At 42.1% G+C, this 21,365-nt stretch overlaps 3 protein-coding genes across 4 annotated transcripts in view; 2 read left to right on the top strand and 1 right to left on the bottom strand.

Annotated features, from left to right (window-relative positions):
* Positions 1-21,365, top strand: part of lpxn (leupaxin) — a 665,334-nt gene that overhangs the window by 208,574 nt on the left and 435,395 nt on the right. The window lies entirely within an intron of this gene.
* Positions 1,382-4,303, top strand: dio1 (iodothyronine deiodinase 1). Its single transcript, XM_046049119.1, has 4 exons — positions 1,382-2,088; positions 2,173-2,316; positions 2,852-3,051; positions 3,433-4,303. The coding sequence occupies exons 1-4, from the start codon at positions 1,752-1,754 to the stop codon at positions 3,496-3,498; spliced, it is 747 nt and encodes a 248-aa protein (XP_045905075.1). The 5' UTR covers positions 1,382-1,751; the 3' UTR covers positions 3,499-4,303.
* ssbp3b (single stranded DNA binding protein 3b) lies at positions 6,941-20,627 on the bottom strand. Of its 2 annotated transcripts, XM_046049095.1 has the most exons (18): positions 20,410-20,625; positions 19,613-19,685; positions 19,399-19,460; positions 19,224-19,308; positions 13,139-13,228; positions 11,947-12,021; positions 11,649-11,711; positions 11,492-11,555; positions 11,315-11,388; positions 11,032-11,096; positions 10,893-10,941; positions 10,589-10,624; positions 10,405-10,459; positions 10,248-10,312; positions 9,038-9,116; positions 8,785-8,813; positions 8,580-8,681; positions 6,941-8,377 (listed from the first exon to the last, which is right to left on the bottom strand). In XM_046049095.1, the coding sequence occupies exons 1-18, from the start codon at positions 20,463-20,465 to the stop codon at positions 8,348-8,350; spliced, it is 1,152 nt and encodes a 383-aa protein (XP_045905051.1). In that variant the 5' UTR covers positions 20,466-20,625; the 3' UTR covers positions 6,941-8,347. The 2 variants fall into 2 exon arrangements, with proteins under 2 accessions (XP_045905051.1, XP_045905052.1); XM_046049096.1 differs by lacking the exon at positions 11,947-12,021 and having other exon boundaries at positions 20,410-20,627.

The raw sequence follows: 21,365 nt of genomic DNA, 5'->3' as shown, positions 1-21,365 counted from the left end.
CCCATAACACTGTTCTCACAATTGTAATTTATTGATGGTCCCTAAGCTAACCCCCGTTGGTTAAAAGCGAGCCATCAGAGGTGAGCTAACCGCACTTATACAACCGTCACTGGGTGAACTGACTAAAAAGCCGTCACTGGATCCTGGGTGAACGTCTGTCGAATATCCAACTTAAAACTAACTTCACCGCGGTTTTCCACATTGCCACGGGACTGACAGGGTTCCATGTCTGTAGCCTGTTGGCTACTTATTCGGACTCAAAGTTTCTTAAAGAGAAAAGTAACGTCAAGACAGCTGTCGTATTTGCTACTTGCGAAGTAACGTTACGAGCTCCCAAAGAGTCCTAATTTGAGCCGAGTGAACGTTAACCGACGTGTTTATCAGATGCGTCGTCGTGCGATGGGCGGTTATCAAAGTTGCTCCAAACAGTCTGCGCTGTTATTGTCCCCCACCTGTTTTGCGTTAAGTCCCGCCTTACAACGCTGTGATTGGCTAGCTCGTTACTTCGACGCGTCCTTTTGATTGGATAGCTCCACTGCTTTTCTTTCAGTCCCTTACGCCAGTGCGGTTCTCAAACCTTTTCACGTTAAGGACCCTAAACTGTCACAAATTAGACCACGGATCCCCATTTATAGCACTTTGTCACAGGGTCCCCTGTGTAATATGATTTTTGCTTTTAAATGTTTTATTACAGAAAGTGTATGAAACCCACTACCGTAATAATTATACCTTATGTCATTGTTTTGCCTATAAATGAATAGTGAACATAAATTATTCCTCGTTTTGGCTGGGGACCCCCGGAACCTCCTCAACGACCCCGAACCCAGTTTGAGAATCACTGCCTTATACAGTCTAATCGTAAGTCCCACTAGACCCAACACTAGTGACACTACTGACGTTGAAGATAGTGTAATAATAAAACAAATATCAATATATTTTGAATATTAACTCGTTATGGCTAAATCAACATATCTACAGAAGGAATGCAACTCAGTTGAACTCTGTCTTGAACCATATGTTACCATCGAGAAAAACAAAAGGTAAGGGAACTGTTAACGTATTCCCCTCAAAACTATTAGCCTACCTTCAGTGTGATAAATTATCAGATCTATCTTATTTCGCAATAAAGATTAGAGTTCAATCCTTTGTGCAACATTGCAATACAAGTTGCTTAGTAACACAATGAAATACAACAATAAAAAAATACGGTCAAATTAAACGGAAATATAAGGACATAATAATATAGTAGCCTAAACAAACAATGTAGAACAGAGAGACCAGTGTACCCCAGTAGAAGAGGGTAGAATAAAATAAACTGGATTAAGGGAGTGCTAAGATAAAAAGGCAAATATATTTATACCACAATTAGTACAACTGAAGTGATTGTTAGTGGATCTCACATGTTGCTTGTTGCAAATGTTAATTGGGATGAAATTAGACTGGAAACAAACTTGTGAAGATCTATTGGTTGATAAAAACTGATTTTGGGACAGGGTGACATAAGGCATGCCTTTCAGGACGGCATGCTTCTTAAAAGACTTACAGGAAAAAGGAGAAAATTAATCAAATAAGTCACAGGCGAGGGATCACCTAGAAACTCTATCATCCAGCGTCCAACTGCTAGCATCCAATCACAGGTACGCGTTGAAGAAACCAGAACTACCCAATCACAGCACGGTAGGGCGGGACTCGCAAGACGGGGTTTTGCAGGGGACGCTGTGAAATTGTGAGTTCACCACCAAGGAGCAAGCATGTTTTTGCAAAGACTGATGGTCTATTTATCGACAGTATGCCTGTTTTGCTATATGATAGGACTCACTCTTATAATCAGTATCATGCATTTTATTTCGCCAAGCCTCTACAAGAAGGCGATCCTCAGAATGGGTGAAAAGACGACCATGACCCAGAATCCCAACTTTAAGTATGAGGATTGGGGTCTGACATTTACCTCTATAAGCTTCCTTAAAACCGTGTCTCAGCACATGTGGCTGTCTCTCGGACAAGAGGCTTTTGAAGGAGGAGAGGCTCCGGACTCACCTGTTGTCAACATGGAGGGAAAGAAAACAAGTGTCTGCAAGTACTTGAAAGGTACGGTATCAGACTCAAGCTGTCCTGCTTTGGTGCAGTTTTATCGCTCTCTGCTGCTAAAGCTTGTAATTGTTTTCTCTGCAGACAACAGACCGCTGGTGTTGAGTTTTGGAAGCTGCACCTGACCCCCGTTTATCTACAAACTTGAGGAGTTCAAGCAACTCGTCAAGGACTTCAGCGATATAGCTGACTTTCTTGTGGTCTACATCGCCGAGGCACATTCAACAGGTGAGTGTCAGTTGTGCCAGGCGAAGTCATTATCATCATGACATGTACTGGTGGAGGAGAAACCATTGTTCCAAAATCTATGAGAGGAAGATGAAGACAGTAAGCAAGCAATGTTAATTAGCACTTTACTGAAATACTTAAAAGTGCACATTGGACAAAAATATAGGCTACTCTATAAAGCTTTTAAGATGAATGTGTGCCTATAAAAGTACTTAGTTTTCCTTACCCTCAAATGTACAATACTTATCAGTGACCTTGACCACTTTACATACTAATGAGAAAAAAATGTTGTAGTGTGAATTTTGCATGATTACATCACTCAGTATGTAGTTAACACTAAAAGCAGAAAGTCTTCTTTTTACATATTTTACAAAAACTGTTCAATGTTCACCTTTATTACAACTGCTTTAACTGCTGATGCTGTAATGCACTTACGCAACACCCATAAAATAGGATTTATTATGCTCCTTAACATTGATGTCCTGCGGCTTTCAGTGTCATTCCAGTTAAATCACATTCTTTATCTCTGTGTCAGACGGTTGGGCTTTTACCAACAACTTTGACATCAACCAGCACCGGAGCCTGGAGGAGAGGCTGTCTGCAGCCCAGATCCTGGTTCAGAAGGAGCCCCTGTGTCCGGTGGTTGTGGATGAAATGAACAATGTCACTGCCATAAAGTATGGCGCTCTGCCCGAGAGGCTTTACATGCTGCAGGCTGGGAAAGTTGTCTACAAGGTGGGACCCGTGCACCACTGACACCAAAACAAATCCCTGTGCTTTCATTTTATGTGATCCTCTTTGCTCTTCTCATGCAATTGCGTGATCAGAAGTAATACCAGCATTGTGGGTGTAAAGGTCCCTGCATTATCTCTTCTCATGAAGAGATCGCGTGAGACGGATCAGTGGAAGAAACAGACAACAACACTCAAATTCTTGGCATGGAGCCAGGCTCACATTAGCCATGCCAGAAATGGGAAAATTACATGTTACCACATGGCAATTATATGTCTCTGGTGTCTTATGTTGGCATGTTCTTTCTGATTCTAATGAAAGTGGTACAGAAAATGAAAATGTTATTATGATTTTTTAACTTTCCCCCCGCTCTGTGTTCCTAAGGGTTCGAGAGGGCCTTGGGGCTACAATCCACTGGAGGTGCGTTCGTTCCTGGAGAAAATGAAATAAGGACGGTGTCAAGCCATGCCAGATTTGCCATCTGACCAGTCTTAAATGAAGGGGGTCTCTGTTAAGTAGGGGATAGGGGTGTCAACATTGTAACCAACATATATTACTGATATAACACAATAATACCATTTGTTTGTTTTTTTTAAATCAGACTCACATCAGTACACTGTCACATCAACACGCAGTTCTATAGCTGTTCTCTCTTACATCAACCTTTGCATGTGTGGAAATAGTACGAACCCTCTGAACCTGCACTAATGTTGCCTTCAGGCTCTGCTGTACTCCGAAAACCTATCTCAACTGTCAGTCTTTTGAGCTTGAACCCGCCTCTCAGTGTTTCTAAGTGACAGCTGCAGATAAAACCGTCGGCGTCTGTAGCCAGATGAAGCGAAACACAGAGAGACAGTCGTCATAATTCCAAAGTTTAAAAGACCGTAAGGTTTAAGTCAATGAAAGCACTTGTTTTCCCACTTCTCTTGCAGTTATCATTATGTATACCATCAGCATTGTAAACTCTATTAATCACCAAGGTTTCCTGTTGTTTATGAATGCTCCAAAGTGATTTCACAGGAGGCTGCTTTTCATGATGATTACAGTACAAACCTCTGGTAACTGTTATCTGATGAAAGATGACTTAAAAGTAGGCCTCCTCTGAATTATGTAGGAGCATTTATGATTTTACGCATTTCATGCATAATACGCATCTTGTTAAACAATCTGCATATCTTTTTGACTGCTCTTATATCACAATGAAACATATTTTGAATGTTTGCATTATAGTATAATAAAGAATAACCTGAGAAGACTTTTGCATCAGGTTCTCAGTTAATATGCGACGTATGACCCAGTGCGTCGCAGTTTATCATGACACTGGTTACCAAATGTCAGTTTACTCCCATCTTCTATGGCAAGCCAGTGTAACTAGATGGGAATGAAAAAGCAAAATGTAATATGTATCACATTTTGTTCAGTTTTCACTGAAAAAACATGGTTGATCCAAGTTATTGCTCTCATAGTAAATTAAAATGAGAAGCACCAGAACTGTGTGCAAGCCATTGTTCGCCACACATCTGTAGTTGTACTGTTGCTTCTGAGTCGCTGTGACTCCCAATCTCTTTCTCTCCCAACCCATTTAGACAAAAATCTGATTGTCTACAAAGCTCCAGAGGTTTTCATTTTGACATCGTGTTTCTTCAGCGAAAAAGTTTTCAGGGCTTTCATGTTGAGGCACACGGCAGTCGTACACCACGCGATAATCCAGCTGTTGTTTACTGTCTTGTCTGGTAGTGATAAATGGTAAACGTACCGTATGTGGGTCATGAGAGTTCAATGAATCCAGTACGCATACATGTGAGCTGTGGAGAGTGGTATTCAAGCCCTGATGTAAGTTAATGTCTAATCTAATCTAATCTTTGCACATCCATTGATTTTCACTCCCAGATTGCATAAAAGGATATAACATGTTTGGAGAAAACCCAGTCTCACTACAAAACTAACTGCCAAGTTGTTCGATAATGTTACATAACAACTGAGTCAAATGTGAGTTTTGTGGCTTTTTCATCTGTTTCACTGAAAATATATGTAAGTGGTCACTGAGCACAAAATGGCGTATAATTATTATGATAATGGAAAATACTGTAGATGCAGCAGTCAGATTTTATTGCCCCTCAAGGTGAGAATAACTAGAATCCCGACTGTTAAACTAATTGTAAAAATACTGTTTGTCTCTTTTTGACATTTTTTCACTCTTCTCCTCCTCTCCTCCTCTCCACAAACAATAAATTAATATCCTGCTCATATAATTGGGTGCATTGTAACATGTTTTCCTGTAAAATTTGTCACAATCCACACAATAACAGAGAAGCCTTAGTGATAATGTGCACTTGGTATGTCTGATTAATGTAAAAATGAAAAGTAAGGGATGTTTTAATATATAAAGCACAATAGAACCCTGTGACTACTCAAATAAGACTCAGAAACTACAGGATGTAGTCTACTACTAGGAAATGGTAGTGAACAAAGCAGTTTTGTGTGGCCACAGCTTTCATAATATTCACTGTGTGGCTCTCAAGTTGGAGAGGAGGTTTGGCTGCTGCCCAGCCAGGCCACATCCTGTGGAGACGCGCCAGCAGCAGCTTAGCCTCGTTTCCTATTGTTAGACAGGAACCAGAACACTGTCAGATCCTCACAACCCTGTGCCTTGGGAAGATTCACAGCAGAATCTTCACATGAAACTACAGTCAGCTTGTTTAGTATGTTGAGTTGTTTTTAGGTAGTGTAAATATTGTCTATGCCAGAGGTCTCTGCAAAGCAGGAGAGTCCACTGAAGCCCACCAGAGGGCAATGTGAAGCCATTTTTAATTCAACAGGAGAGAAACACACAAGAAACACATGAGGCTGTTTTTTCTTTTAGGATCCCAGACTTTGGAGTTACACATCTGACTGAGTTTAGATCATCTTCAAAATCAATTTGCCCACAAAAACAAAACAAAAAAAATCTTTAATGCAATACCCTCAGTTGGTTTAAGCTACCTTTCTCATGGACAAATCCAAATAGCAAACCTTTTCCTCAGAGAGGGGCAACCAAGGGGGAAAGGCCGCATGGCAGGGTGACTTGACCCAATCCCAATCTCACCCCATGGATGGATCCTATTTACACCGTGTGAAAAGTTTCAGTGTATATTTTCTCATACTGGTCACGTTCCACATGTTGCTTGTGTAGAAATGAAGGCCTGAGGATATGCGGTGATGTTTTCAGGCGTTGTCATCCAATCAATGTACAGTGAGGAAGATCCCAACAAGGAGAGACACGGCTACAGTAAAGACACAGGTAAAGGAAACTCAGACTAGAGGTTCCCAACTTTTGGCCTTTGACCATTTAAAATAAAGTAGCATCAACCTGCGACCCCTCATCACAGATATTAGATGTCCACCAAAGGGAAAACTATTCAATTTTTCACAAAGTTTAGAAATGAGAAATTCTGATAAATTTGTTCTCATGTTACAGCATGTAGTGTGTTGCCCTGCCGACAAGTTTCCCTCGTGCTCCAGGATTTCCTCTTGCTGGTCTGGTAGTTGTGGACTACAGCACCCACTGGCTCCACCAGGCACAAAAATGAAGAGATCAGTGATCTTTTGATAACGGTGCATCTTGCCTGCGACAGGTTGTGTGAACATAATGTTAGCTGCTGACTGTTGGACAATTATACTTTTACAACCGTATTTTTTTTTTTAAAATCACTATAAGTGCAAGCTTAAGTCGGATCCATCCTGGTCTTTCACATTACAAAGCAAGGCATGTTCTATGCATCAGTTCAATATTTGTATGTGTGTGTAACTTAAGTGTTCATTTAACATTACTTGTCATGTCCACAGCTTTGGTGGCATATTCCAAAGTCATTTACTCATTCAGGCAGAATAAAAAAGAACCCACACAGGTAGATAAGTTATTGTAAAATTATATTAACAAGCAATCTTTCCTCAATTTGAAATAAAAAAATATCAGCAAATAAAGGCAACATAGGACAGATGTGTATAATGCGTAATGTTCACAGGAAAAAGAAAAAGAAAAAAATTCTCATCACATTTACAAGACTGCCGCTAAGTTTATAATGATACCTACTAGAATTGGTTTAGAAAGCTTTGACTAACTCTGAATAACTGGGGCAATATATGTAGTCAAAGACTGTATCAAAATATAGAAAAAATGCGTGGGTGGGCAAGAAAGAGGTCAGGGCCAAGGGGGACGACCAATGATAAAGGAGGGAAGTAGGAACAACCAAAATGTATGAGATTAAAATGGGCAGCTCATTTATAGCCACTTCATCATAACCAACCAAACTGGAAATAACACAAGGCTACGACGATGAAGAGCACAAAGTGTTAAGCACAGACAGGTAAAGAGATATACACCACATCTTAAAGCAGGTGTCCACACAGAGAAGAGCAGCACTAGGTAGTATGTTGTACACAGATTTCTCAGCATTCATGCACTCGCTTCTTATGCTGACGTCTGGCTTCCCGTGACAGAGCGCAACAGCGACCAAGCTGTTTAAATTTTAACAGCAAAGAGTGTCGGATCGCATCACTGTCAACAATAACAGACTGAACTTGAAACGGGATCAATTTGACATTGTAAGAACCATCTGAGCACTTACATACCATGAAAGGTCGTCACAATAAAAGCCGTATTTTTTCAAAGCCTTTTCCCCTTAACAAACCTCTTTAAATAGAAAGGTGGGCATTGGGAAGAATAGTACATGTTCCATAAAGGTGGCCACACAGTAAAAGGCAAAATCTGAGTCCTGTGTCAACTGACTTTGGTGACACAGTATGCATGGCGATAAGTAAAATGACAAGACAAAGACTTTTCCAAGCTCACAATGCATATACACACTCTCCAGTGTTTTAAGTGACAAAAGCGGAGACATTTCCTGCACATCTTGCACCACAAAGCAATAATTAAAAAGTACAAGAGGTAAACTTCAACCATTTCTCGCCCCTCATCGCTCTAGGGTTGAGGAGACTGAGAGGGTTTATGGGGGCTCTGCAAAGAACATAAAACGTGTCATGTATGCATTTTCAGTAGCTGGTTTTTTGTCACACTAGGGGTTGTGATAAATGGAGAAATTGTCCTTCATTTTGAGAAAGGAGCAGTGGCCGCCAGCCATTTCGATTTTTCTCCGATCAGCATTCTGGCGTTAGTGTGGAACCAAAATGGCGCCTGTCCCTGATTGTGTGCTGATGTGTTTGGCCGTGTCCTATAGTGAGTTCAGATCCTCGGAATGATGGCAAATAATGTTGGGCAAGGTGGAGTTAAAGGGGGGAGGGGGGGGGGGGGGGGGGGGGGTCACACACTCATCGTCATGGTTGGAGAGTACTATGAAGAGACAGAGAAGAGAGGATTAAAACACACCTTTTCCCAACCGAGTTCTTCAGTCAGGGGTGTTAATGTGCTGCGACTGTGGCTTCACTCTATGGCCAACAGCACTCTACCTCTGGCCTCATCAAAGTAATATTACAGCCACCAACAGTCCAGTGATGTTAGCTCAGGATAGGAACTTCCAAGAAGGGAGACTTACGTTCTCGCTCTGAAAGGAGTGGAGGAAGTTTCCGCTCAGCTCCCCGTCATCCCTTGGGGTCCCAGGAGGATTGCTAATGCCACTTAAATTGTTTGGGGAATTCTGGAGACAAAGAGTGCAGTGTTTTTTTAAAAATGTATAACATTTCACTCCATTCAAGATTAAGCTCTAAATGCCCTCTGCATTGATTGGTTACAACATTTACCTTGTTCATTCCATCCATATCACCAGAGCCTAAAAAAAAAGAAACAATATGAAAAACAATGTTTGGAGTCTCTGACCATAAGAAAGACATTTTTATGAAGTGGCTCTACCTGTAATACAATCTACTGTCCTCTACTGAAGTATCTTGTGACATTAGTGGAGAAAAGTGTACTCTGAAATCATTTAATCTGCAAGAATGCAACCCGAACATTTCTGTGTTGTGTTAGCAAGTGTACTGTGGTGCGTGGTGTTACCTAGTGACCCGTTCATGTGGTGTGGTTCCATCCCAGCCATGGCTCCCAGGGGTCCGTCAGAGCCGGGGCCCATAGGGAACTGGTGGGGAAAAGAGACAGCATGGACTCACTAACCACATCTCCACAGCACAGTAGGCATCCAAATGGAAGCCCTCAGTTGCCAAGCTCTACAAGGTTCAACGTAAGTGACTAAAATAGCCAGGAAATCAGTTACTAAGCAGAACATTTACTACTATGCACTTCAGTTCCTCTTGCAACGGAACAATCTTCTGTCTGATCATTTCAGCTCCACGACAGGGACTGAAATATTAGCCTACAGTATTAATTACACACAAACGGAACCAGTATCACAAATTCATGTGCTTTGTTTCTACAACAATTCTTGTCTGTACATTCCTGGTTGGATAGTGCAAATGTGCTTTGGTAAGGCCAGGGCACTAGTAAATTTGCTTTTTCCATGCAGACCAGATCTATCTTTGCACACAGAAATTAACTTGAGCTAAATAAACCATTTAATAAAGCATAAAAATTGAATAATTTAATATCTTTATCTCCAGGTTCTAACCACTTTATCATCTGGTTGTCAAGAAATTTACTAATTTAGTTTGGGGAAAAACAACAACAACAACAAAAAAAAAAAAACTACTTTGTACTTCACAGTGGTGGCATAAATTCAAGAATATAATCTATTCTAACTCCAACAAGGACAATTTAAATTGCCCAGTGACATGCATGTATAGACCAGAGGTTGGAAAATCCTTACTATCCCACCAGCTGCCAGCGGTCAATAGACAAAAGAGCGTGTTGAGATGGTAGAGAGGTCAGGTGTAGTTAATGGTACATGTTTTTCATAATTGTCAGTGAAGCTTACAACCCTCTGAATACCTCAGCCATTTAATTGTTGACCTCCATAAACCACCTTTTACTAAGTAACCCCCATTATATTCACGGGGCTGACCCTGATTTTTAGGTGTGTCATTAAAACTGATTGCTTTGACACAGGACAACACTTATGTGGGTATAGTTTGTGGGCTTGGTGCAAAAGGGATACGAGTAATTAGGTAGTGAATGAGATCCAACAAAACAATTCTAGAAAGGTGCTTTTTAGAGTGTTTTTAAATGCATGCTAACTGCACTAATGGTACTTCACTCAATGATCACAATATCCACACTTGATGCAGAATGAAAAGAACGCCGAACAGGAACTTACATTATTTCGGTTGCCAGGTCCAGTGTTGATCATGGTGTACAAATTGTCACCAGAGTTGTTTGAGTCTGGAAAAGGTGCGATCATATGTACAATTGGTACTGGATAGTGTGTGAAAAAAAGGTAATGATTAAACAGCTTAGGTCAGGGAAGCACTAACCTGCAGGGCTGGGCATGATGGGAGTTCCCGGGGGTCCCCCACCTCCAGAAGCGCCCTACAGAGAATACATCCAAAAATAAAGACATATTACAAACTGACATGTAAAAACTGTCTTTAAATTTTATTCCTCTAAGCTGAAATTCTACATGTACATGTAAGGGAAGATGCCAGGATCTGCTCTCACCCCATATGCACCAGGAGAGGGTGATGAGTAAGGCATCTGAAACCAAAAACACAAACATTACAGACCAGAAATGGGTGAGTGCAAACCATTTCTATACCTCAAACTGTCATCATTCATCATTTAAAAATCCTAATACCATTATGGCTGTCTGTCCAACTGTCTGTGGAAACCTTGATACTTAATACTACAATTACATCCTAGACTAGAACCCTGGAACACATTAGACCTGGCAGCTCTGAGAGGGGATCAGACTGCAATCGGAACTGGTATTTTTCTGTGTGTGTGTTTGTACATCAGTACTCACAGAGTTGGCATTGTTGGGATTGGGCCAAGGCCGACCAGTCCCTGGGCCCCTAGACGGTAAGACCAATTGTAATTTTATTTAGATAATGCCTTAAGATTGAAAAAAAAAAAAAATTATATACAAATACAAAGAGGCTCACATGTTCACTCCTGGCATACCGGGACCCATGGTGTTGTGTGGAGGCCTCATCCCACCACCGAAGTTCTGAGAAGAAAACCACATATCAGAAAATTGTTTGTGAAAATTGATTTAAGGATTTAAGCCACAGGATAGGGTAATAAGAGAAAGATCCATGCAAACCACGATACGATATGATCATTAAGACCACAAAATAGCTTTGGTTTGGATTTACAAAACCTTTTTACAAATGTAAGTGACTAATGGGTCACCAAGGTAGGGGTGATATTATCCTTTGCGAGTACCTGAGGGCCAGGCCCCATGGGTCCCATGCCTCGTGGGCCGCTCATTCTCTGCATTGGCCCCAAGTTTGGATGTCCTGGAGGGGAAAAACATAATGTATTTGAAGAGAGAAACCCGGAAATTTTTTCTCTGCTGCACGTGCAGTATGTAATTTATAGGAATACAGTACTGAGTCACACCTTGTGGTCGTGTAGGGTCCATGTTCTGCAGCATGGGATGAGGACCCGGACCTCCACCTGGTGGCTACAGGGGATAAAACCCAAAAACCCACTGAAACTGCAGTTTTACATATATGTGCCATGTATTCTGCATCTGTGGTGTCTGTGTGAGCTGTACCTGGTTGCCCATCCTGATGGGGGGACCTCTTGGGCCTCCAGCAAAGCGAGGCGACATGAAGGACTACAACAGAAACATTGCTCCATGAGATCTCAATAAAAAGCGGCATCCATCTATCCAAATCTATTAGTATTCTAATTTCTTCAGAGCATGTTTGTGTGAATACTGAAAGCAGCATTAAGCATTAAGCTGAGACGAATGCCAAAGCATGAAGCATCAGCACTGAGAACCAGGCGTTCCCAAATGACCGCAGACAGCAAACAGAGAAAAAGCGAGAAAGAGGGAGAGGGAGTGTTACCTGACTGTGAGGTCCCATCATACTGTTAGGGGGAGGAGGCTGAGGGTGAGGAGAGCCCTGGGGACCAGGAGGACCCTGTGGCATCGCACAAAATAAAGAGGCAAGGAGGAAGATAGAGGGAGGGGAAGATGAGACGAAGAGAGAAAGAGGGAGCAAGAAACATAATTGACAAAAGAGGGGCACAGAGAGAAGCAGGGTTACTGCAGGGCAGAGGACAGTTTGGAGTGCAAGAACCAAAGTGTGGTGCAAAAATGTACAAAAATAAGATTTGAATGTACTGAATGTTGTAAGAGAGACTGAGCAGAAAAGAGCAAGCAAATGACTTAGCCTTGAATGAGAGAAAAGAGACGAGAGATGGAGAAGATGTGTGCTCTTTTGCCTGTCAGTCAAGACATTAAGAAGCCTGCTGCATGCAGCATGTTATCAGTGCTAATTTCCCTGAATTAACAGCGCCAATTAAGCTCTATGCAATTAGCTGTGTAACAACACTAAACACTGTGTCGCTAATGTTGCTGATCTGACAGAGTAAGGGATTTAATTGAGCCTCCTCCAATGGATTCTGGTATGGAAAGTATGAGTGTGTGTGCGTTCATGAATCAATGTCAAAATGTCTTTCCTGATATTAACATGATCACATAATGAGTCACGCATTTGTGGCGTCTAGTACATAATAAGCTGGTGGATTTAAAGTGAATAGTTTGGTCTAGTGGAGGCACAGCAACATTGTAATTTTATGTCACCTTATAGAGCCAGTTCCACACAAGTGCCTTCCAAGAGTCTATCCTCATGAGATATTGATTTACAGTAGGTGCTGCACCTTTCGATTTCTCCATTAGGGAAAATGGCCAGGGCCCCTCCTTTGCTGTAAACAGGCAGGCGTGGCCCTGGCCATTTTCCCTGACAGACAGAACGTCTATGATGTTGACTACAAGAACAGTGAGCAGAGTGGAGCAAAACAAAAGACAAAAGCAGTACTGACACCAACGTGGAAACCTACAGCTTCATCAGATGAACAGAACCCTGACAGCTTTTTACAAACGGTCGAGCCTGCAGAGGTGCAGCTAGGAAAATGATCAGTCCGCTAATTAATTTGTCCATCCACGATAATTGATTATAAAGTGATTTATCAAGCGAAAATAGTAAATGTTGGGGGTGGAACAGTTACAGATAAACGTCAGTGTGGCAATCTGACCTGGAAAAAGCCTGGCGGCATGGGTCCTCCTGGCATGCCTTCTCCAGGGGGCATCCCTCCCATCACAGGACTGGGGGCTGCTGCTGCACTCTAAGAAAAATGAAGAGACAAAACAGCAACTTTAAAATATTTAAATGTGCTGCACATGATAGGTTGACTAGCTGAGACAAAGTCCATGCATGGAACTTTAACACGCAGACAACACATTACCGCAGGAAGTATATTTTATCCATTCATGACTGAGGTTCTTGGCACAGCTGGCCACAGGAGGAGCACAGGAGGAATTAAATATTGTCTAATTAAACTAGTGACGCAAGTTAATATGCATTATGTGACCAGCCTTTATGACTCTTGTCAGGACTGTAATTGCTGTTTAAACAGCTTTTAACTCACTCTCAACTCATCTTAAAAGAGAAAGAAACAGAGCACCGACATGCACCATTTGTGGTTATCCAGTATAAAAGGGGTGTTAATGGGGTCCTTATCGAGGCTTCTGAGCCTTCCTGATCCAGGATCCAGAGGATCAGATAAGTATCAGTGGGATTCACCGAGTCAGTGGATCTAAAGTGCTGCTACACAGCAGGAGCTTGCTGGGCCGATTTCCTGCTCAAACCGCAGCCCTAATTCACTAATGTGCCATTTGCATCGGTCACACGCTCCTAATTGACTGAGCTTTCCTTCCCTGTAGCTGAAGCAATCTGAGATGGGCTAATGTCTTCAGAGCTGTGGGGTTTAGCTTCATAAGAACGGCTACAGAACGAGAGAGGCTCCTTCAGTCCCATTTGTTAATGCGCTACAGTGTAGATGTACATAAACAAGCAATGATTACTACAAGGATGGATGTAGCAGAACCCACACTCGCACACACAAACACGCCTCGTCTCTGTCCAGAGCGCTACAGCTCTACAGACATCACTGGTCAATAGCCAACACACTCCCTGGTATCGACTCCACCTCCCCTAATTATATCTGCACAGGCTGCCACTGCAGGGCCACTGTGAAATGCCTCAGCAGGGAGAGAAGTGAGGCCACAGGGAAAAGTCATGTCTCATCAGGCCCCACCACCACTGGGACATGGACTTGGAGACACAGACAAATCCCATTTCTGTTGCAGGTGGTCATATAGGACGGTGTAGGAAAATATTTAACGTGCAGCGTAAGAAATGCTCAAACAGAAATACTGATATAAATGTGTAGGAGAACACATTTACTGAATGTCCCAGTGGCTCCACAGACCACTTTTGCACTCACCCATTTTGACCAGTTACTCTCAACCACCCATAATTCAAGTCGAAATGGCTGCTCTCAGAATTTTGTAAATCCGCGTATTACACTTAGATTCAAAGTTGACTTAAGATTCACTGATTAAGATGCAAATGCCACACAACACACTATACAATACTTCTAGACCTGTACCTACTCACTCAAATTCACAGCCTTCTGCTGAGCACCTACTTAAAAAAATTAATTTAAAAAACTTAAAATGTGATCCCACTAAAGTGCACGCTGCATGTACATGTTTGGTGACCTGGCTGGTCTGTGAGGCACAACAGAGCTCACTCAGTGATCACAGTATGTACTTTTTTTTTTTTTTTTATTTGTCGCCTCAAGTGTACACAGTCAACACCAGACTTGCATTGTGATGGAGTGATGTAAGGAAAATACAACATTCTTTACTAAGGCAGCACAAATGAGACTCACTCTACACCAGATTTGTTATATCTCTGAAGCATAATGTGAAAATCTTGGTAGGATTTACCATAAATTATGTCGTTTTCTACCGTATCCAATCTGCACATAAAATTACTCACTAGGCTTCTTATCGCTGCCTGACATGAGGGAACATTCATGCTGACGATCACATGACTAGCGACCTAAAACTTGCAACAATAACGTCCTCATGGCATCATTGTAAGCAGCCAAGTCTCTGAACACTGCCGTTTTGTTTTTTTAAAACATACAACACAGGTGAGCAGTTTACAGAGGCACACAGTACAGTGAAAATCGCCTGAGGTCATAATTTACATAACTGTCAATATATAGTAATTTCTTTCTCTCTCTCATAGACATACATACATACATACATACATAATCACTTTGGGAAGGAAACTAGCTACAGCTATAGGATCATTATCACAACTACTTTACTGTTTATACTATTATATACTGCTTTATGACCACAACTAAAAGCACTGCGATTATACAGTCGGGGACAATAAAATGAATTAAGCAGCCAGTAAGTACTGTGATCAGTTCCCTATCCTTATGAACATCTAGTAAACTTGGGTACGCGTTGTACCCTACTTAATATATATATGCAAACCATAAAAACGTACATGTAAGGGGTTATAAATATTTACACATTATTTTTAGTTCTAAGCACTATTCAAAATTCATGGTAACCAGTACTTTGCGACTTCCTGGCAAGCAAACCTGCCCTCGTAGTGATCTCGTTTCCTTTTCAGGTAAAATTAAGTTGCCTAAATTTACCAGCTCCAAGTATGATAAAGGCCTCTGACAAAACCACATTTATTCCAGCCAGGTTTAATAATTAATTATATGCTTTGTTTTTACATTCATAAACGTCTTTGCTTGCCATCGTATTTTTAAAGTGTCATTTTAAAAAGGCACAGCACTGATCCTTTAAACATTTTTACACAAGTTTACATTTTTCCATAAGGTGCAGCAATAAAGCTGTGTCGCCGACTTCACTTTTATATATGTATATGGTCATTGTGAAATAAAGAGAAGATGGGTTGATACTTTTAACGAATGTATTCATTAAAGCTTTATTTGTCCTCATTCAGATAGCATTTACTTCCTACAGAGGTGACACATTTATTTATTTATTTTTTTAAATCAAGATCAGTAGTAAATTCTTTAACACCAGGAAAGTGTGCATTATATTTTAACCTAAAGAAACATTCCTGGGGCAAGTATAGGAAGTGGTTCCTCTGATTATTAAAAAGATTGATCTACAGATCCGTGGTAGGGAGGCATACATTCATGTAACCACATTGTTTGGCTCCTCTGCAGTGAAACAGCAACTTCAGTTAAACAAAAAAAAAGTAAAACAAAGCTGTATTTAAAAGAGGTATTGACCACAAAGTCATAAAATGTCAACAATATCTGTAGGAGTCAAACTGTTTGCCGGACTGAAGATCCAACGTGCAACGCTGGGTTCCTAGGCATTTTATGTTAGATCTTTATCCTGTCCAACTAAAGCCCACAGCTGTGCTTGCTCGACTGTCCCAAACACCCCGATGCTGTGCTCGGTCTAAACAAGCCACGTCGCTCCACAGACTCTCTGGTACAGGAAAGGGGCAGATGTCTCAGCCCTGCCCCAGGCTATGAGGCTCTTATGCGGGGCCTTCCTTACAACTCCCCAGGGGACCTCCTTTAAGAGAGACAACCCCCCCCCCCACCTGAAACCACCATGATTCAGCTTGTAAATGTGTACCTAAGAGCGCAAGAGCAGTCCCAACCAAACAAATTCTCCCTGTATGCTTGAAACATGGAAGGAGGTTACAAAAGGCCAGAGTGGCGGCGGATGTCCTTGTGCACGCTTAATAAAAACAACGAACGAGAGGGGAACACATGGGGGGAGAGAAAGAAGGAAAGACAGACTGACTAGGTAACTGTGAAAAAGCAAAGGGAATATACAGACAGGGGATGAATGAGAAATTATGAGGGAGGTGGGGGATTGTCCTGACCTAGCGTGCTCTTAACAGCCTCATTGCTTCCACTGGAAGCAACGCTCAAAAGAAACTAGCCCCTATGTTTAGCTTGTAAATGTTTAACCATCAATCAACATCATAAAACCCACTCTGGATCCCGACTGGATGCTCTCCGTCTCTCCTCTCCAGTTACTTCTAGCAGGTCCCTTCCACTTCTCATCTCCCACCTCCCCAACCCCCAACCCCCAACCCCCTTTCTCTTGTATATTCCCTCAGCTTCTCCGCAGTGGTGGATGCTGGGCATATACCACAGTGCCACTCCCCCTTCCTTTTTCCAATCTGCCCCTCAGCTCCGTGACAGCCATCAATCAGCCGCCAACGCCATGGCGACGGGGTCCCTCGGGGAGCGTTTATCAGGCCCCTGTGTGAATACTCCAGGGCTTTACGGGCGCTGCCGGCTAGAAGAGCAGCACTCGCCTCCCCCACACCTAGACAAAGGCTAGGGGGTCCAAGAACTAGTACTGTCCACACACTTGCCTGACCCCAGTGTCCACAAATGAACACAAGGAGAACCAACATCAGAGCGAAGGGCAACCACAAGATGTCGGGGCGAGCCAACCGCACAGAAACTCTCAGAGCTCCCCACCACAGCACGAACACAGCCCAGACTGACGTTTTACTGTTCCCTCATTTGGTTAATGTTTTCCATGTTATGAAAATGGTCTCAGTCAAACTAAGGGCTGCTGCAGTGTAACATCTTACTTTGTGTCGTTTAATCTTTCAAAACTGGCCTGAGGTTTTTCCTCATAAGGGAAACGGCAAAATGATTTTAGAAAAATGAGTTCCGTCGTTCTAACCCCGTTGATTAAAACAGAGAGAACTGCGAGAATACAATGATGATTGTTTGAGGACATGATTTCTCCAAAACAGATCTGACGCTTTCTTGTATTTTGCAATTTAAGACACAACTACACGATGCAAAAACCACTTCCTACCTACCAAAAACAAGCAATCAAGATGTCGCAATGAATTACTGCAAAAGTAGGCCACGTGAATAAAGGCAGGTTTCAAACAAAATGCACCCCTCCTTTGTCCGTATGAGTTAGAATAACAAGGAATGTGGTTATTGAAAGGCCAGAACCACGCTGTAGCCTCCCCTCCTCGCTCCCAGGTCACCTGCCAGATCAGGAGGCCTGTTACCCTGACAACCCTATCTGCCAAAAGCAGGACCAAGATCTCCGTTTTAACCCCTTTCTGTCTGATACCAACCGATCACCAACCTACCTACAGGCTGGGTAGTTTATCAGGACTCCTTAACCTCTAAGGTCTTTCCTCAGTTGCGCTCATATAGCAGAACCTAATTAGTATGTTTATTTTACATCAGCTGCACGATGTCTTCAGGATAAGGCTGGAGGAACACGTGGATGGGAACAGCAGAAGCCACAGACAAGCAGTTCACACTTTCTTTGATCCCTGTGAGGCTCTTTTTGATCTTCTTTTTGAATGCTGACTGAAAGCGGGAAACAATGCAGCACATGAAGAAGGGGAAAAAAACAGCACCTCTAGAATGGCATAATAAATCAGGATGCAAAACACCCATACCATGCAAATATAGCACTGCTATCGTAAGAGCAATGCGCTACAGAATGACGCACTTGAGCCACGTTTCATACTGCCTATACAGCTCATCATTAGGATGTGTTTCTACACATCAGGACAGCTGGAGGCCTTTGTCAAAAAACTCAAGCTGTGTGTTTAAAGCCTCAGGAAGTTGAGCAGGGCACACAGAAGGCTCTGTTTCGTCTTCACAGCTGAGACGTGGAGCTTGAGCGTGGATAAGGGGAGAGTACTCGACAGGTCTGACTCAGGACATGCTGACATCAGCATCATTTTCCCAGAAGCCTATAAAGCTCGTTGTTGGGCGCATCATTCGCCCCAGCGGCAGGGCAAGATGACCGATCGTAAATTCAGTGGAAAGAAAATAAATAAATACTATCCTCAATTTGCATAAGGTAGTGGGAAATACAAAATGACTTACATCTCTAAACCAATGTGGAAAACATACTAAAGTAAAGCATAAAAAAGCAACAATCAGTCTGACAATTTCAGGGCAACTGATCTTCATTCTTCAAGCTAAGAGGGGAATGACTATAACCTGAAGTATGGCAGCTGTATCACCCTTGAAGGGGAATGTGGGAAGTTTTGTCAGGACTTGAGTGTTGACAAACAAGAGATTATGGGGACTTTGTTCTGATAGCTCCACCAAAAGAAAAAAAAGTCAGACTCATTGCATAACCCGAGTCAGAGGCGCATTATTTACCCCACTTCTTCGCCTTGATAGCAAAGTTGTTGTCTTCTTCAGCAGAAGAAGCAAATTGTGCAACAGTTCCCATGTAAGCACTACTCACGTAATCATGGAAGGCTTTTGCTTCGCTGGAGTGGTCACATGTCTCTCTCCTCTCTGGTGCAGCGCAATACAAGTCCCAGAATACACTGTGGACAAGACAGGTCATGAAGCAAACAAAAGCACACAAACAACCCCCTTGACATGTTTACAGGAAGGCCAGAACATTAATCTCTTACCACCACCAGGAATGTAGGAATCCAGGGGGTTCTCCCAGTGTTATGTTTTTCTCCCATCGGATCTAGGTAAGGGGGATTTCAATAATTATCCATGGGTGTTAATTCAAACACATATTAGTGTTCTTAAAAGAGCACATGCAATACATTTACATAAAAAAAATTGTTTAAATATGAATACAACATTTTAGTGTGGTTAAACTTTTTCTCCACATACCTCTGATAAAAAGGTCTGTGCAGACTTCTGTGCTCCTATGTGTAACAAATACTCATAGACGTATAGAGCCAACCTGTGTGGAAAAACAAACAAAAACACAATTGTAGGTTTAAAAATGACAAAATGGCAATAAATTAGCGTCAAACAGCAGGTGAAATCTTCTTCAACGGGCTTACTGAGTGACTACAGTCGGGTGCAGGCCCGCTTAACAATGGCTGCCAAATAGCCTGTGCCAAAAAATTAAATGGGGACTGTGTAACCAAGCCAAACCTGGTTAGGATTCACTACAATGAAAAAGGTTAAACGAAAGTGCTGAAGCAACAGTGTAATTTAACGTCGTGATGTGAACCGTAAACAGCACACCACCAGCCTGCTGTGTATTAGCCTGGTACAGTATCCCGGTGGCACTGATGGTGCTGAGGGAAATAAAAAAAACGGAGCCTATCCAGAGCGCAACAGAGAAAACAATGTACTGTGTGCCACGGCGATGTTATTGTTTTCTCCTCCCCGTGCTCTCGGCTGAATAACTGCAAAAATACGAGACAACCGCCGCTTAAAACACAGCCAAACTAAACTCGGACTCGGTGTGTGGAGGTGTAAAGAGGCAGCATTAAGCCAAAGGTAGCAGAAACACAGCTCGGGGAAGGAATGGCGAGCAGACAAGGCGGTTCATTCAATTCCATTCTCGGTAGGAGGAAATCGCCTCTTGCTGTTCGCCTGTCCGGCGAACAACAGAGAGCAAGAGGGGAAAACTTACAAGGCAAAAAACACACAATAATAAACGTTTCAGGTCTTACTTTTCTCGTGCTTGGCCGTCCGACGGCACCGGGGTGCCTTTGCCTTTGGGGAACATTGTTTTGTGTGGGAGGACGCCCGCCTTCGCTTTCTTTTTTTTCCCTATTTCATCTGTCAGATCATCGCGGCCGCGACCCTCTCGCACTCCAACCGCACTACTCCTCCTCAACCCGACGACTCAACCGAGCTTGGTCCGGGGGGAAGAGGCGGGGCCAGACCTGACTGATGCTCCCGACGGCCAATGGGAGCGAGCCGTTTGCCTTAAGGTCTGCCTTTTAGTGCTTTCAGTTTTCTGTTTTGACGTTGGTAGCTGCGATATTAGTGAGCGTAATAATGAAGAAATTAACAGTTCCCTTAACCACCGTTTGCTTGATTTGATTCTGACATGTGCAGTGTAAAGGATCGATGCTGAAAATGTACTGAAATTACTTTTTTTTTTTCTTTCCAAATTAATACTTTACAATAATATAAAATGATTTATAGGAAAGCATCTATAATCTAAGAATATTTATAAGGCTACATAATTATGATATACCACTTATATGATGATTTTAAAAAATTCAATATGTAGTCCTAAAAGGATTTTTTGTTTTTATTTACTAACCGATTACAGGTTCAGGGCAACGTTTATATTTCTTTTGCCCGTCCATTTTCATTATTTAACTATTTAACAGTATTCATTTTATTAGATATATTCAGTCAATATGTTTGACTCGTCTGATAACCTCGTGCCCCATACCAGAAGGGCCTTATAGTTTTAGATGTTATGGGCTTTTAAGTGTATTAATTGTCAGCAAGAATAATTCCTTTTTTTCCTGAAACACAACCAAGAAATTGTGATGTCAATGATCAAATATGTAGGCTAACTAGGACTATAGGCTCATACAAAATAAACAAAAAGTAAATTTAGAGGAGTAGAAAGCTTACTCAGTAAGAGCATATGTGGGTTCCTGAGCAC

The sequence above is a fragment of the Micropterus dolomieu genome, linkage group LG05 (assembly GCF_021292245.1).
Source record: "Micropterus dolomieu isolate WLL.071019.BEF.003 ecotype Adirondacks linkage group LG05, ASM2129224v1, whole genome shotgun sequence".
NCBI classification, from domain to species: domain Eukaryota; kingdom Metazoa; phylum Chordata; class Actinopteri; order Centrarchiformes; family Centrarchidae; genus Micropterus; species Micropterus dolomieu.
Note: the sequence above shows the minus strand (reverse complement) of the source record. Positions and strands in the feature narration are given on the sequence as shown.